Below are 17,767 nucleotides of genomic sequence, written 5' to 3' on the forward strand. Positions count from 1 at the left end.
ACTTTTCTGCTCCTCCACTTCCTTCATGAGGGAGCTGTAGATTTACCTAGATATACTAGAGTCATTTGCCCTGTGCTCTTCTGACAGGTAATCTCTTCATTATGTATTTCCTCATTATGTTCTACATTGTAAAAGAACTGGATTCAAAAACTCTGGTATTATTTATTTAGCATCATTACCATGAGCTTTCAAATCTAAAATCCTAAATGGATCCTAAAATCTTTGTTTTCAATAATTAACAATTTAAGGAATCTAGGTTATCAAAGGTTAAATATTTGAACTGAAGATTAATCAGTACAAATTTAAAATGTATTAAACTCTAGGGTATAAATTCTGTGCTAGCAGAAGCACCACTGAAAGCAGGATTGTGATTTTATGGCACCTAATCCAACATGAGCAATTCCACACCCTGATGAACACCAGGGAGCTAAAGGACTGAAATCACAGCACTGATGGCAGACAAGTGCCTTGAGTATTTTACCTCTGACAGTGACACAGTAACAGCAAATTTCAATAAAAGATGTCAGAAAAAGATCAAGAAACCTGGTTTGAATCCATTATGATTCCACATGCAAGGAGACCATAAAGACAGGAAAAGAAAAAAAAAACTATAGAGAGAGAGAGAGAGATATACTCAGAAGAAATAATGGCACATCAAGAGAAGAGCTGTGAAGACTGAGCTGCAGGGGCTTTGTTTCTTCTGCATCCAGTCTTATTAAATAATCTGGACATGCTCAAAGTAGTGAAAATGAAAGACAGCTATATTTAGAGCTGTACTGCAGCTCATTTCCTAGAGTCTAACAAGTGTATGATTGTTGGGGATGAAAAAGTGTTTTATTTTAGTTAAATAAAATTAAGCCAGCAAATCTTTTTTTGAAATTACAGACATCTAGACTGCCATCTACCTAAAATGGTCTGAAAAATGTTAAATATAGATATCTCTAACCAGCAACAAGTTTGTATCACAAGGCTACAGAAAGGAAACTGCTGACAAACCCACACTGGGCTTTTACAGGTCCTTACCTTAAGTGTTGTAGTGTTCTCATCATCTGACCACTGTTCAAAATAAGAACAAACCAAAGGTTACCAGTTTCCTGAGTATATAATTTATAATTCCTTTATAATTTATGAGAACATCAGAATTTATGCAGCCTATTACAGCATGCAGATCAAATCATTGGCCCAGACAGCACATCACCATCCTGCAATTATTTTGGCTGTAAAGTAAGACAGTAAAAGCACTGTATATTCAGCAGAAGTACTGAAATACTCTAAAGTATTAATAAAAAGATACCTGTATATAATTAAATTGTGATTTATAGCAGAAAGATGGACATTTCAGAAATTAGTCTTGCCTATCTACAGCTTGTCTCCAGATCCAGCACTTCCATCCTTAGATCCATGATCCATTAGTTTCACTTTTATTTCTTTTTCATCTCTTGTTGTACCTTCTGCCACCTTGTACTTACAATATTGTTCAGTGTTTCCCTTCTTCAACTGCCTTCTGAGTTATGGCCTCAGAAACTTTCACTGTTTATTGAAGGAACTACTCCAAATGTACTCCTAATTCTTCAGGGCATGAAACAGCATAAAGTTCCATTTCAACATTCCCCATTTGTAATCACAAATGCAATTACCAAGGAATGAAAAATAAAAAAAATACTTCTGTGAAAGAGCATAGGAATATTTTAAACTTTCCCTGGCCTCAAAGCATAAATGATCACATTTATACATTTTTCATGGCAACTACCACATGATAACTGTTTCTGTGAAGGACTCTTTGCACCTATACATTATGCAGAAAGAGTTATACATTTGTATTTTTCTCAGGAATCTTGACATTAATTTGCATTTTACACTGACCTGTATCTCCTCTGCATCATCACTCCCCTCCTGAGCATGACTTGGTGGATCTTCTCTGAAACAAAAAATTAACAGGGGAAAAAAAATAAGCACTGGAGTTTGACTTGACCATGTCCATTACATTTCCATAGCATTTCCAGCTCTTGATTTCCAAATGTTTTCATAAGAAAAACTCAAACCCTAGGAGTGAAAAATTAGAGAAGCCAGTACTGAGAAGTAAAGACCAAATAGCTGGCATTAGGCCTAGGTCCTACCCTGAACACTTAGCTTCTTCCAAATTTGCAGTTTATTTTTTTCTCTAAAGCACCATAATTGAAGCTTTTCAACACCCTGTTAATGATTCTTTTCCAGCTTTACTGTACTCTGACACGAACACAAATTAAATTTTTAAAAAATAAAATGAATTTAAGTTATGCTTTGCTTCCATACTCCCTTTCCAAGTAAAAATTCATAAACCTGGAATTTCAAATGCTGACCTGTGAATTTCTGGCTCTGAAAAGAAAATGTCCTCACACTCAGCATACAAACAAAAGAAAGTCCTATGGAAAATGGAGAGTGTAGCACACAGGGCAAGGACAAATGTATATCCCTGCCAAAAGTCAATTCTTAGACAAGCTGAGTTTCTGCAGTCCCTCAAAGCACTACCATAGGGATTAAACCTTCAATCCAGTTTTGAGATCTAGAAGTCAGATAGGGGTGCACTGAAGGTTAGAAACAATCCTGGCCTTGACTGCAAGATCACATTCACTTATAGCTAAGAAAATTCAACTCAGAAAAAATGGTTTCTAAAAGGGATTTTAACTGCAAACATCTTAAAAATGTAATTTAAGTCAATCATACAGCTGTCCATTACTCCACTGAAGACAGAAAAGTTGTAGAACACAGCTGTTAATTGTGTTAAACCCTCAATTTCAGTTTTTCTGAAGTCTTACTAAAATAAACAGCTGCTAAATAAATTGCACAATTCTGCAGAAGCAGGTGACAATACTATCTCTGATCCAAAATGGTTTAAAAAACAATTCTCATTTTATGGATACCCTTTAATTAGAAAAAGAATTTAGAAATTAAAAGTTAAGCCCTTTCACAGGACATTTAAACAGCTTCAATTTTTATAGGAATTGATGCCTGATAAATCAGACTAAGCTCCCTTTCACTCACAGCCTCACTGGTTGCTCTGCAAGGGCCAAACTACCAGTTGGGGAATCATGACTGATTTCTGAGTTTGATCTTTAACAAGATGAATGCAGCAACCATTTCTCAAGGAAACCACACAGTGAGATCCTATGCAGAAACAAGGAGCAAGGCCTGTGCTCTTACCAACTGCTCCTGCTATCCATCCACCTCACTCTTCTCCATCCAAAATCCTGGCACAGATGTACATGCAGAACATTCAGCATTTTCATATGGATTACCCATATGCAAAAGATTATATAAAATGTTACTAATTATTGAGTTAGTATATAGCTTATTTTATTAAGAATTAAGCTCAGGTAGTGCCACTTGACCCCTGGACTGGCATGGGACAGGTCAAGCCTGTGAACTGGACCCAACCAGATCCAAAGAACCAAACACAAACGAGCAGCTGAGCATCCCAGAGACTGGTACACTCTCCAAAGAAAGGTGGGGGAAAAAATGAAAGGACTGTGTCCACTTGGTCTAGAATCAATTGTAGTTCATGGCTTTTGGGATCTGCTTCAGGCACCAGCAAATCCAGCTGTACTAATAACAGTCAGCCCATTCACATGCTCACACAGTGTGAGGTTTACTGCACTCACACTGGTCAAATATAAAAGCTCATTATGTTCAATACAAAATGTATATACAAAATAGTGCTGTGAATATAAAATGGCATTAATACTTGGAAGCTGGGGAGAAAACACACTTTACCTTCCAGAAACCACCAGTGTTCCATCATCCAGCAAATATTCTTTCACATTCTCTGGCAGGGGAAGTATAACACTGGAAGAAATGTGAAAATCTCTTTAATACCGTATTATTACTTGTTATAATAAAATCATAGTGGAATAAAAGAATTTGCTTTTTTCGTAGCACATACCTCAACAATACTATGTTTTATCCTCTAACATTATGGAAGAAAATTCTCTTTCGCCCATATTATCCCTCACCCAAAAAAGCATTTTCCTTCCAGGGAAGTATAGGACAAAAATTTTAGATGAAATACACAAAAACACCCCACTCCTTCAAAGTCTGAGAAATTCCAATTAAAATTGTGTGCAACTTGTGAGGAGACAACATGTTACTCAAACTAAAGGTTTTCCTTTTGAAATCCAAATCAATATATGCTATCCTAATGTTCCAAAAATGCAGGACTAACACTAAACTTACCAAAAATAAACCCATGTTAAACACTAAGAAAGATAAAAGATCAAATGCTTTGATTACTAAAAGCATGATGTCAGCACTTTTTGATCCAACAGCGCAGCTATCTTGACTTTCCTGAGCTACTGGTAGCTCTTGCAACAATCTCATGACCTGCAGCAGCACCTTAGAAAGTGCAGAATGTCCTATGGCTTCCAGAAATACACAGAAACACCAAATTGGCCACTTGGGTTGGATCCTCTCAGTCCCAGTTTAAGTGGGAACAGCAGTGTGGATAGCAGGATGTGGGTAACAGGAACTGTGTGTGTATTTTCTGATGCTCAGCATGGAGTCCCACCAGGAGAGCAGGGAGCACAGGGGTGCCTGGCCTGCCCCAAGGCTTCCAAAAACACTCCTTTGGGAGGTAGGGACAAGACCCCAGCTCGTGGCTCAATCAATCCTTTACCAGCTCTGCCCCACACAGGCCCCTCTCCCACCCAACCCTGCCCCAACACAAGCTCATTTCCACCCCAGCCCCCCAGAACCCCACACTGGGCCAGGCTGGAGGGAGCACAGCTCATCTGCTCTGACCTCCAGCTCCATCAGGGCCATCCCAGAGCACACAGCACAGGGCTGTGTCCAGACAGCTCTGCAAGATCTCCAGTCAGGGAGATTCCACAGCCTCTCTGTGCTGCTCCAGTGCTTGGTCACTGCTCAGGACTGAAATTCCTCCTCATGTTCAAGTGGAATTGAGTTTCTGCCCTTTGCCCTCTATTGCTGGGCAAGCAGAGCCTGGTCCATCCTTTGGGACCCCTCTTTAGGTACATTTATATGAATTAATGAAGGCCCCTCTGTCATCTCTTTTTCCTTCCAGAACCTGAAGGAAACTTTCAGGAAAGATGGAGCAAGACTTACAGTGACAGCACATGGGGGATGGGTTCAAATTGAGAGGGACTCGGTTTAGATAGATACTGGGAGCAAATTCTTTGACATGAGGGTGCTGAGGCGCTGGCACAGGATGCCAGAGAAGCTGTGGCTGCCCCATCCCTGCAGGTGCCCAGGGCCAGGCTGGAAGGAGCAGCCTGGTCTAGAGGAAGGTGTCCCTGTCCATGGCAGGGAATTGGAACCAGATGCTCTTTAAGGTCCTTCCTAACCCAAACCATTCTGTAATTCTCGAGGCTGAACAGGCCCAGTTCCCTCAGCTTTTCCAGACTCTTAATCATGCTCGTAGCCCTGCACTGGACCCGTTCCAGGAGCTCCATGTCGCTCCTGCTCTGAAGAGCCCAGAACCGGACCCAGCGCTCCAGGTGAGCCCCGCCAGGGCTGAGGGAAGGGGCAGGGTAGCCGAGCGTGGCTCTCCCTCGCCCCACGCTCCAGCCGGCCGCGCGCCCCGCACCGCCTCTCCCAGCCCCCGCCGCCCCTCACCGCCCACACCTGCGGATGGTGACGGCCTTGAAGAGCGGGTACCACACGGAGAACTGGCAGTGCGCCACCTGCTCCTTCTTCATCCTCCTCCTCCTCCGCGCGGCCGCTCCCGGAAGCTCCCGTTCCCCCGGAACCTCCCGCGCAGCTCCGGGCGCCGCCCGGCGCCATCGCGGGCGCACCGGCCCCGCCCCCGGCCCCGCCCCCGCCGCCTCAGCGCTGCCCGCGCCGCCGCAGCGCCCGCAGCCCTGCCCGAGCCCAGGAATAGCTGAGTAACGCGGTATCCCCGTCCCTTCTGCCGACCTCCCTGTGCCCTGCATGGAGCCGCTTCATGGACTCATAGGGTGCTAAGGGGTTGGAAGGGACCTTAAAGATCATCCAGTTCCAGGCACCCCCTGCCGTGGGCAGGGACGCCTCCCATCAGACCGGGTTGTTCAAGGTGTTATCCATCCTGGCATCCGCAGCTCTCTGAGCAATCTGTTCTGGTGTCTCACCACCCTCACAGTAAAGGATTTCTTCCTAATATCTCACCTAAATTTCCCCTCTTCCAGTTCGTAGCCATTACTCCTGTTCTGTCTCTGATGAATAGGCCCCTCCATCTTCCCTGTAGCTCCTTCAGGTACTGCAAGGTGCTCTGAGGTCTCCACGCAACCTTCTCCGATTTTCTCAGCCTGTCTTTGTACGGAAGGAGCTCCAGTCCCCTTATCAACGTCGTGGCCTCCTCTGGAGTTGCTCCAGCAGTTTTTGTTATCCTGGGGTCAGAGGTGTGCCCGGTGCTCCAGGTGGGCTCTGACACGGCGGGGGAGGGGGCGCAGTCTCTGCATGCAGCCCGGGACGGCTTTGGGGGCTGTGACTGCACCTTGTCAGCTCCTGTTAAGTTTTTTATCAACCACTATTTCATTTTGTTCAGTCCCGAGTTCAGCTGTTGTGTCTGTGTGTCCCGTGCTCGGTGATGTTTCCATGCCGTGTTTCCTCCTGCGCTCTCCCATCTGCAGTTTGGGGATGTCTCTCCCAGCTCTGTGACACCTCAGCCCTTGGGAAGTTTGATAACACCGTGGAGCTGCCTCTAACCTTCGTCTGCTTGTGGGAGATAATCCTTGTTGTTTGCTCTGCAGTTACTTGTCCCTATTTTATTTGGCTCTTAGTGGGTCATCCACGTTTCTAGATACCGTGATAAAAATGAAACATTTTCCTTCTACTTTTCTCCTTCCCCTCAACTTAACTGATGTTGTTTCTGGAATGATAGATTCACGTTAAGGCAGCTGATAAATGTGTGCACTTTGACATATTCTTAATATTGCATTTATGACTATTAAAAATGTGAATTCTTAGAGCTCAATGTAATCCTAAGTCAGGTAGCCAGGTTCCCAGGCTGATGTATCAGCTGCATTGAGTTTTTAACTCAAATGAGCTCATGTTTATATGCAGAGAGAATTTTATGAGTTAGAAGAAGTGCAAGACAAGGCATGTTTTGAAAGCTAAACAGGCCTTTAGAAACCTCACATTTTAGTGTTAAATTTAATTTTCAGTTGCAGCTAATTTTGTTTATGAGCAAGAGATGTTGCCATCCTTGACAGCATGACTAACGTGAGATGCCAGAATTGCAGCCTTCATTTAACCAAACAGTATTTCAGCTTTCTAACAGCAGAAATTCTCACTTCTATGCTGCCAACTGAATCTGCACAAAAACACTGTTTTGGTGGAACTTTTAAAAAAGTCACTAACTATGGAGTTACTGCACCCACTTGTGGAGGAGACCCAAATTACAGAAGCTTTTTAGGTTTTAGTGATAATTTAAACACTGAAACTGTACTTTTTTTTTGTTGTTGTTGTTTTAAGTAGCAAGTCACTGCTGAATCTCTCAGGAGAGAGCAAGCTGTTTTGTAAACATGTTCTGCCATGAGATGAGGTCCTAGTACATTTTTTTTCATAGTACATCTGTGGTAATCCACATTTGAGAAAGATACACTGATATTTGTGCAGAAGGATTAGTGTGATCAATAGAACAGGATTTCCTGTGAGGGGACAGTAAAAGAGCAAGACTTAGCCCAATCCAAAGACAACTTTAACAAGGCTGTGGTTCACTCCCTACTCCTTTGATATATTTATATTGGCAATGCAAAGGGCTATAATTCTTTCCAAATGCCGCAGGTGAATTTGCTGTAGCTGGTTATGTAAGATTTTGTGCTTTTTAAAAACATCACACACAGTATCCTTTGACTGTTTCTTCTAGACTGTGCTTCTTTTGCATATATTTGATGGAAAGCTTGATATGGTAGTTGAGAGTCACAGCATGAGACCATGGCCATTGTCCAGATAGAACTCTTCAATCCTAAGAGAAGGAACAGCTGACTGAAGTGGGATAGAAACTAACATAAGGTACTGAACAATTGTTCATAGAAATTGTGGTAAGGTAAGACTTAAGAAAGAGCCTGCCCTGTCTACAGACCAAGGAACTGGTTTTGTGTACTTTAGTTTTACTCCTGCTGATATCTAATCCTACCTGTTCCTTATTTCCTTAGTCTTAAGGAATTTACTGCAAGTAAATGTCAATCCAGCATGTAGGAAAGCTGTGCAACAGGTGTTACCATAAAAGGATAAAGATGAAGTAAAAAATGAAAGTGCTAAAGTTGGGTGTGACAGAGAAGGTTTTCACACACTTAGGTATTGTTCATTGCTAGAGACCACACAGAGGCTTATTAATCCATAGCTGAAATCATGAAGAGATTATTTTGACTTTATGGAAAGATTATGACCATCAATGCTTTGGATGATTGAGATCTTTAAGATTATCTCTTCTCTCCTGGTGTTTAAACTGATTTCTTTCTTTTCACTGGCTTTTGCTTACGATTAATGATGATTTTCAGGAGTTCAGTATTAAGTTGATATCAGAGATTGTTTCCCTAGTATAAGTTTCTGTGCTTAAAGTGCCCTGTAGTTCCACAGTGACCACAGGATCAATCTCTAATACATTTTTTTCTGCTGCCTGCTGTGTCTTTAGGCTGGAACTGGATGGAGGGAGTACATCATCTCTTTCCTGGGGATGCAGGCTGAGACACTGCAGGTGCAGAGCCTTGCTTTGGGCATTTTTAAATGAAAATGCTGCCTTTTGCATGGTGTTGGGCACATCATTCCCAGTAAGAGACTGCCATGCCATGGTCACACCAGCCCCACGTGCTGCACAGACTTGCAACACACGTGTCGTTTTTTGACCTTGTTTTTTAGTGGAAAGATTGAGTCATTTATGTATTTATTTGTGATGTAAGGTGGAGGTAGGTTCTTGTTCTGATTTTTAATAGCAGAGAGTTTTTGGAGTCCTCTTGGTATAAGATTTTTTTTGCACTTTCACAGTGGAGTGCACAGTTGTGTTTCCAGACACTGTTGACAGAGCATTTCACCCAGATCAGAATGAAACAATTTGAAATGGATTAGTTGTCTGTAATTGTCTGACATTTGAATAGTTAAGAAAAGTGTCTTTAGCTGACATAGCTACCTGACAGCTGATAGGACTATTAAAACTATTCAAGTCAGGGGTTTGACCCAAATTTATATTTCTCCTTTGAATTATTCGACTCTGAAATCACTGGGTGGAGCTGAAAACATGAATTGAACTTGCCATCACACGTCCCTGACTTTCTCCAACAAGCTATATTTGTTAATTTACAGTGCAGAAATGAACCTTTTAACTTTACACTGAAAGCAAATATTGATTTTGTTTCCTATATATCTGGACTTTGCACAGGAGGGGAAAACCTGACATTCCTGAAAATGGCAGCTGAGACATCCACGGAAGTTGCAAAAGCAGCTAAACAATTCGTCCTTAAGGAAGAGGTACAGCATGCTTGGGTTTGACATCTCTTTGCTGTTAAATAACAATTATTTGTGAGTTTGTGAGTGCAGAGTCCAAAATGCTAGAGAGGCTGTATGTTCATAAAAACCTATTCAATAGATAAAACACTTCTTCCCGATTGTCAGAGAGTTTAAAAGATGTGACATTCCTCTTTATTGAAATAATTATACAAGTTATCAATGATAGAGAAATCTACAGTGTTGCATTATTTTAAGCCGCTTTTTTTTTTTTTTTCCAAATTTTGCATCTGTTTCTTGTACTGTCTCTTCAGGAGGTTTTTCAATGTTCAGAAATAATGCTGATATCTCTGAGAGACTTTACAAATTGGTGGGTTATGAAACTCAGATTATCTTTCAAACTGTTTTCTGTTTCTTTAAGGTGGTGAACCACCAAATGTTGCTTTAACATTTAGGATTGTACCACATTTTATGTTTTCTGAAAAGATCTGAATTTAGATAATTGCTATTTCAAAGACATCAGTAAGGAAGTAGTAAGAATAATATCAATCCTAAGAAAGGATTCTGAAGGTACTTAATTCTTATTAGAAGCACTTTCACCCTGAACTGCCTATGTTTGTTTCTGTTCCCTTTCAAGTGAAGTCTTAAAAGTTAATCTTTGGTGTTAAGGCAGGTTTGGCAGTGTCCTGCTCTTGTTATAACACATGTGGTTTCTTTTATTTGTTCTTCATGGAGTGAACACACTCTTGTAATTTATTCAGGTTTCAAGGCACAAGGAAAGAAGAGATTTGTTTGGATTTTGTCTTTTCTCTTGGGCATTTTTTAATATAAATATTTCACAAGCATAAATGTTTTATTTTTTGTAATCTTTTTGGGTTTCCTATTAAGAGCTGGGTTTTTTGCAGGCAGCATTTTTTTTAATCCTCTTTTGGTTTGGTTTTATTATAGATTTTTTTATGGTTTTCTTTGGGTTGTTGTTTGGGGGGTTTTTGTAATGTTTCTTAGTTAATCTCTTTTAAAGCAATGTACTCTTCAGTATCACTGGAAATTTGTAGTTAGATCTTACATATTTTAAGCTATTTACTTTTTTCAATCATGTTGTAGGCTTAATCCAGAGAAGTGTTTATCCTCTTTCTGCCAGTGGCTCTTATATCAGAAGTGGTTCTGTAACTGGGCAGTAACAGTGTAGTCTGATGATGGACTATCTTCTGTGAAAATGGGGGCTGATCTTACTTCATTCTTCCTTTTTCTGGGAAGGCACATTCAGGTTGTTCTAAGCAGATGTTTTTTGCCCATCACAGTAATAGACAAAGCAATAAAAATAACTCATCTTAAAACAAGTTACAGTAAAAGAAGGAAACTGCTAGGCTAATATCTAGGGATTTTTCTCTTTTAAATGGATTACATAAAAGATGAGGAAACATCATTGGGAAAATAAACTCATTTAGCCCAGAAAAGACATTTGGTCATAGTATTAATGCCAAGTACTCAGCAGCTCTCAGAATCCTAAAGGGGCAGGGATGTATCTCTCTCCCAGCTGCAGAAAACAGCAGTTACACAAGGCCACAGTCTGGGATCAGGGCAAGAAAAGTTTCAGGGTAGTTTGGTTTTCAGTCTTGCATGCTCAGCTTTTGCTGTTCTCTCTGCTAAGGGGGCACTTGTGAGCAGCAGTGTAGATAGACTGTGCAGCCCAGAGACCCTTTTGCAGCTAATATATTCCACTTGCAAAATCCTACTAAAAAATGCAGACTTTGCAGTACATAAAATTCCACTGAATTCTCAAAACTTGATTATAAAAGTCATGTTACAAAAAGCTACTGTCTTAGGGTTATTTTTTAATTCATGTTCAAGAATTTAGGGTAATTTTTTTTCTGTATTAGCAACAGGAATGCTGTTGCACATTCCTGCACGTGTTGTGATGGTGAAATTTGTCTTCAAAAGAACCTAAAAATAGTTGTGTTATTTCTCCCTATTCTTTGGGAATATAATTTTCTTTGGGAATATAATTTTCTAATATTCTTTGGGAATTTGGGAATTTTATCATATTCTTTGGGAATATAATTTTATAATGTATTTAACAAAGATTTCTTTATTTTAGGTAATTGTAGAAAGACAATGGTTGAAGCTTTCAGAAACAACTTACACTGATCCCTTTGGGAAAACCAGGTAATTTCCTCTCTGGTATTCCATATTCCCAATTGTACAGGCTGGCCCCAGGCTAGAGAACAGAAGCATTACAAACACATCACTCCACACAAGAGGAGAGCTGTTCATTGTGAGGTTCCTTTGGAGTTCCTGCTGTTCAGAGAATCTTACTCCAGCAGATGTGCAAGCATTGGGGTTGAATTTGACTCCTAAATCCTCTTGGGCACACTGGACCTGGATTGTGTTGCATTTCCAGTTCTTTGGAAAGATGCTGCACAGAAGCAAGTTCTAGCTGTGCAACTACTGTGACAATCAGAGAGTCCATCCTGTGGGTTTTCTGGTTCTTCATTACAGGCTCCTTTTTCTCTGCTGGTGGTGCTGGATCTTGCATATTACTGACAAAATAATGTCCTCTTGTATGTTGTCATTTCTTCCAATTCTTTTGTACTCTTTAGTTTTGCTGTATTTATGTAGGTGTTACAACATGGCTTTAGCTCCCTCCCCTTAATGTGTTAGATTCTGTACTGATTGCTTTCTCTAGTGCCTCCCAGTTCATCAGCAGAGTATCTTCTTAAAATTAGCAAGATTGGATCTTTTGTGGAACTAAAATTAACTGTTTTCTTTCTCCCTCAGTAGGCAAAAGAAAACTACACTGTAGACATTTTATTGTGCCAGTGTGTGACAGGCCTGCCTATGACCTACTGCTTCTTACACCTCACTGTGTGATGATACATTTTGCTTTAAATGAAAGTAGCAAGGGTAGAAGAGGATTTATGTAGTCATTCCATCTTTTCTCTGTTTACACAGAACTTGGGAAACTGTAAAGCGTACTGGCAACAAAAAGGGAGTTACAGCTGATGGTAAGAACTGGTGGCTGTTTCTGTTTGCATTTTTCCTGTGAAAGCCCTTCTGATAAGCTGACAATGCAGATTTTGAGCTGATCTGTTCCTGAATGAATGAGGATGTGAAACAGGTGGCTTGGCAGAGCTGCCTATACCCCTGAGCTAGTGAAATGCTAACTTATGTGCTGAACCTTACTGGTGGGAGTGCTTTCCCAAGATCATTTTGTTCACTTTAAAATGGTGAAGCACTTCCAAGGACATCAGGGGTGCCCTGACACAGAGTAGTTCACAAACTGATGATTTGGTGTGCTGTTAGGAGCAAAGGGGTCAAGGGGCTCTTTGGGACATGATTTAGACAAGAGGAGTGCAGTAGAGAGTTCCCTACAGAGGCTTTCAAGCAGTTTCTGTATGCAGGAGAGCCTTCCCTGGGACTCAGTCTTGCTTGGTATGTGTGCCTCTGGCTTGCTGGGGAGCTTTGAAGATCTCTCATCATGCATGATATAAAGAACTTAATCACTCAGGATTCTGGATCAGGCATATAAACATGAGTAGCAGTGTGTGGATTCCTTTCCAGGTCTGGCACTTAAATCTCACTTTCTGCTACACTCACATTCCATGTCCTTGTGTCTCCCATGGCTGTGGTAGGTGTAGCAGTGATAGCAGTGCTACAGAGAACCCTGCACTACGACTGCATTGTCCTGGTGAAACAGTTCAGGCCCCCAATCAATGGCTACTGCTTGGAATTTCCTGCAGGTAAGTGGCTGAAACATTGGGATGAGTCACATATGGCTCAGTGTATTTAGATGTCCTTGAAGTGTCAATATTTATGTATTTTACATGTATTTTATAGTTAGACTTGATGATCTCCAAGGTCTTTTCCAACTTAGTTGATTTTATGACCTTTATGAAGCTCTAGATGGAAAACCATGCTGAGTTCCACATGCTAAAATAGAAATATTTGATAATGAATAAAACAAAATAAGCTTGCTTTAGCAGATTGGAGAAAATTTCCTCCACTTCTCCTTTCTCTAAGTGTCAAAGCATTCAGCTTCTTTCTCTCATGAGTATATTAATGCCACTTTTGGGGAAGACAGCATGATTCTGTAGATAATTGGTTAAGGATGTGGGCAGCAGCATAATGAATCCAGGGACAGGAATCCCTTCTAGACTTATCCCTCTGTAAAGACAGAGTAATGGGGATATTTCTTCTCTTCCATAAAGCTTGATTAGATCACAGGATGGATATTACAGTTAAGTGGGAAGCTTTTAATTGTTTTTTGTGTATTATGTATCTCCCAGGCCTCATTGAGGAAAACGAGTCAGCAGAAGCTGCTGCACTTCGAGAGCTGAAGGAAGAAACTGGGTACAAGGGAGAAGTCATTGAATGTACTCCAGGTCTTTGCTTTTTTTTTATTTTTTCCCACCCAAGCTAATTCTTGATGGCTACTCTAAATGTCGGAAATGCTCTAAACTAAAGGGAAACTCCAAGCACCAAAGCCTATGCAGATTAGCAGGGTAGCATCTCATGGCTGTAAAAGTGAAACTTTGGTCCTTGATGTGAATCAGTTGCTGAACTTCTGTCTGAAGTAAATTTGATGTCTGTACTGTGGGGAAATTGCTATTCATTAAGATCCTTTACACAAAACCCAATTTTCAAGTTGTGATTTAGTATTTTAGTGTTCAGGTCTAAATTGCTGGACTTCTGTGAACTTAGGAAAGAAGAGCTGCATGATACAGAGATCACCCTTCTGTCAGCCAAGGGGAGATGACAGTTCTTGTGGGGAGATGATTGTACTGGGGTTCTCCAGCTGGAAAGAGGAAAGGAGAGTAATTGGAGTAAGTTCAGGATCCTTTGGATCATGATAGTTCCAATCCTATGCTTCCTACATAAGATAAAATGAAGGCAAAATGAGGATCATAAATCAAACTTGAGAAGGTAGGCAACTTAGGATTTTGAGGAAATGTCATTGCTGCTGAGTCTTGTCTCTCAGTTATTGGGTACAACTGCATTCTGGAGACTGGGAGAGCTTGGAGACAGCTGATGGCAAAATTAGACTCCAACAGACTGAAGAAGTGTATGAGGGATAGTTTACAGTAAATCTTTATGGAATGGAAAGTAAATTTGACTGTGAAAACAAGTCTTACCAGGGATCTGTAAAAGAGCTGAGAGTTATAGAAACATTACATCTAAGAATATATGAAGACAAAGTTTTCACTATTCTTACAGCACAAATGTCTGCAAAATCTATATTCTCCTATTGTATCAGATACATTTCTGTGAAAGCTTTTGTTAAAATGTCGAGGTGCCTGACTCCTGCTCTGAAAAATGAACCTCCATGTGCTTGTTGGCAGCTCTGTGCTTGGACCCAGGAATGTCAAACAGCACAACACACATCGTGAGTGTCGTCATTAATGGAGATGAGGCTGAGAACACAAGACCTAAGCAAAACCTTGGTGAGTTCTGTACCATTTATTTGACAACTTTGAGAAGATAACAAAACTAGGTTTAAAACAACCTCAACACTGTATCTCTTCTGTCTTAGCTGATTTGGATACTGCACATCCTTCCAATCACATCCTGCATTCTAGATGACCAGAGTGTGACTGCTGAACTCACTGGGGAAGCCCAGATGTGAAGTGTCAGCTGTTGGGACACTCAGAATAAAATATTTTCGTGCCAAATTTCAATGAGGACCATAAGCACTTGTGAACCTACATACTGCTCTCAGTTGTAGCTTCACTCTGGAAATAATTGCAGTGTCACTCACAGCCAGCCAGCCATCAAATGCTTTCTAAAATTGTAAACTCTACTGTATTTCAACCCCTTAACTCACTACTTTTTTCACTTGCAGATGATGGAGGTATGTAAAGTGACTGTGATCTCATTGACAATAAGGTCAAGTGTGATTCTTCGTATGGCAAGTTTTACTTAGAAAAAGTCAGTTACACCTGGTGTTTATTTGTGCTTGGGTAATCTCCTGACCCTAATCAAATGTGCCTGAGGTTGACTTTGGCCTAGATGCAAATTCCTGTGGGGCATTATTGCGTCAATTATCTTTCCCAGTATTGTACCTATAGCACCAGTATTTCAGGAAATACAAATTACTTACCCCCCAACAGCTGTAAGTCAAGCCCTAAAGACAGGTAATTCAGAGAGACAGGGGAGGGCTAAGCCAGCATAAATTCATCATTACTCTTTGAGATGGTTTGCTCTTGAAATGTATCTACAGTCCATTTCTGTACCAGGAGAGACCAAACAAGTTTTCTTCAACAGTGTATTTTTCATTCTCAGAAGGGAGATTTCTCTTTTTGGAATTCTTATCCTTCATAGCTACCAGCTACACTTCGTTTTTCCAGCTTCTTTCTGCCAAACATGTTTTTTTAGTGAGCCCAGTCACTGCCTTCCCCCATTTAATTGACCCTTTTTTGATATATGAAAGCTCACAACTTTTGGATGGTAATGAGCATTAAATCAGTTTCTTTCCCTTTCTAAATTGCAAGAAACAGAAAACAAAGTTAAATTTCTATACTGTTCATTAATTTAAGGATGTGTAAACCTTTTTCTTCTCTCCTAGAATTTGTGGAAGTTGTTTCACTTCCAAAGAACGACCTGCTGCAAAGGATTGATGGTAAGAGCTTTCTGACACATTAAATGCATTAACATGAGCTTCAAGAATCCCTTCTCTTCTCAGGGCTCCTCATGTCATTTCCCACCCTAGAATACTGCATGTTAAACAAAAAGCCATGAGACCTGGCCGGGTTCGGGAGTTAGTGAGAGCAGGAAGAGTTTGCAGTGTCTACATATCTTCATTTTAGCATGGACTGTAAAGGTGAGGTTTTAACAGCATCTCTTAATTTTTTTTATTTTCAGAACTAGTAGCAGAGGAACATCTGGCAGTAGATGCCAGGGTTTACACTTATGCGTTGGCTCTGAAGCGTGCAGAAGAAAAACCGCTCCAAGTTCCTTTCATGAAGTTCTAGAACTGGACAATGAGAAATTTAATTCAAAACTTCCCAAGTTGGATGGCTTAGAAGTACAACTCTTCGTGTAATCAGGGTCCTCTGTACTTGTAGAGCAAAAAAAGTGTAGTGATTCTGGTATTTTTATTTGGAATTATATAACTGACAAAAAGCATTTCCTTTAACTGCTCTATCACCCCTTGACAGAATATCCATAATAAAAATACTGTTTAATTTTCAGAATGGCGTGTTTCTCACTAGATTCTTCTCTGCATTTACCATTCAGTATAGGAAGGATGCTTAGGTAACTGTGGTTGATGTTTTAACACCATGGTTCCAAAGGAGGCAGAGGCAGAAGAGTGCCTGCAGGTCTCACTCTCTCACACAGCACTCACACAACTCCTAACACCTGGAGAGGGGAGAGCTCATGGTGGTCTGCAACTTCTTTATGATGGGCAGCAGAGGGGCTGGCACTGATTTCTTCTCTCTAGTGACCAGTGACAGGACCCAAGGGAATGGCCTGAAGTTGTGTCAGGGGCAATTAAAGTTGGATATTGGGAAAGAGTTCTTCACCCAGAGGGTGGCTGGACACTGGAACAGGCTCCCCAGGGAAGTGGCCACAGCACAGCCTGACACTATTCATGGTGTGTTTGGATAAGACTCTTGGGCACATGGTGGGATTATTGGGTCCTGCACATGGCCAGGAGTTGGACTCCATGAGTCTTGTGGGTCCCTTCCAATCCAAAAATAATAGAATTGTACAATGTTCTATTAAGTAGTAATTTTCTGTGACAGGAGTGGGGACAGCAGCACAGGAACACTGTGTGCATGCTCTGGTGGAAGTAATTAAAATGGCAATTTTAAGAACTTCCTATTATGATTTAGTCATGAAGATGATGTTTCCTTCTCCCAGCCCTAACTAAACTATGCAGAAAGAAATCTGGTTTGTTTGGTCTAAAATAATGATTGTGACACCACCATCCACCAATGCAAACCAGAACTGTGCAGGCCCAGCCAGGGGATCCTGCTGGAGGTATGAGGTCTTCATTCAGTCAAATCACTTCTAGGTACATCTTATCCCAAATAAACCTTCAGTGCATCTGCACACAGTAGGCTGCTACTAATTATGTAAACAGCCACCAGTGCTGAAAGGTCAGGATCTGAGAGTTTTAATAAACACACATCAAAATCAGTCTTGCCTCTGAAATAGATGAGGATGAGCGTGGATAATTAGGAAAACTTTCTGAAACAGAAAATTGCTTAAGAGTTTCTTATCTTTACAAACAACACAAAGTTACTTTCAAGTTAAGACTGAGCAAAGACAGAAGAAATGTGACATCAAAGGGAAAAAGTGATTACAGCAGAGCAGAAAAGCTCAATGACTTTAAGGGAAGGAATCTTGGGATTCT

At 40.9% G+C, this 17,767-nt stretch overlaps 2 protein-coding genes across 2 annotated transcripts in view; one reads left to right on the forward strand and one right to left on the reverse strand.

The window, feature by feature from the left end:
* The window catches only part of CDC123 (cell division cycle 123), a 32,164-nt gene extending 26,370 nt beyond the window's left edge, over positions 1-5,794 (reverse strand). The window contains exons 1-4 of the mRNA XM_079304381.1: positions 5,617-5,794; positions 3,751-3,822; positions 1,864-1,918; positions 1,024-1,056 (exon numbers count right to left, since the gene is read on the reverse strand). Of these exons, the coding sequence (XP_079160507.1) occupies positions 1,024-1,056; positions 1,864-1,918; positions 3,751-3,822; positions 5,617-5,690 (234 nt within the window). The 5' untranslated portion in view covers positions 5,691-5,794. The remainder of the gene's footprint in view (positions 1-1,023; positions 1,057-1,863; positions 1,919-3,750; positions 3,823-5,616) is intronic.
* A 2,811-nt stretch (positions 5,795-8,605) lies between these two features.
* On the forward strand, positions 8,606-16,601 carry NUDT5 (nudix hydrolase 5). Its single transcript, XM_079304382.1, has 8 exons — positions 8,606-9,435; positions 11,510-11,577; positions 12,364-12,416; positions 13,044-13,151; positions 13,698-13,793; positions 14,751-14,861; positions 15,974-16,027; positions 16,270-16,601. Coding segments are annotated over exons 1-7 (501 nt in total). The 5' UTR covers positions 8,606-9,372; the 3' UTR covers positions 15,976-16,027; positions 16,270-16,601.
* Positions 16,602-17,767: the final 1,166 nt, after the last annotated feature.

Source organism: Erithacus rubecula (genome assembly GCF_903797595.1).
Source record: "Erithacus rubecula genome assembly, chromosome: 4".
Taxonomy (NCBI): Eukaryota; Metazoa; Chordata; class Aves; order Passeriformes; family Muscicapidae; genus Erithacus; species Erithacus rubecula.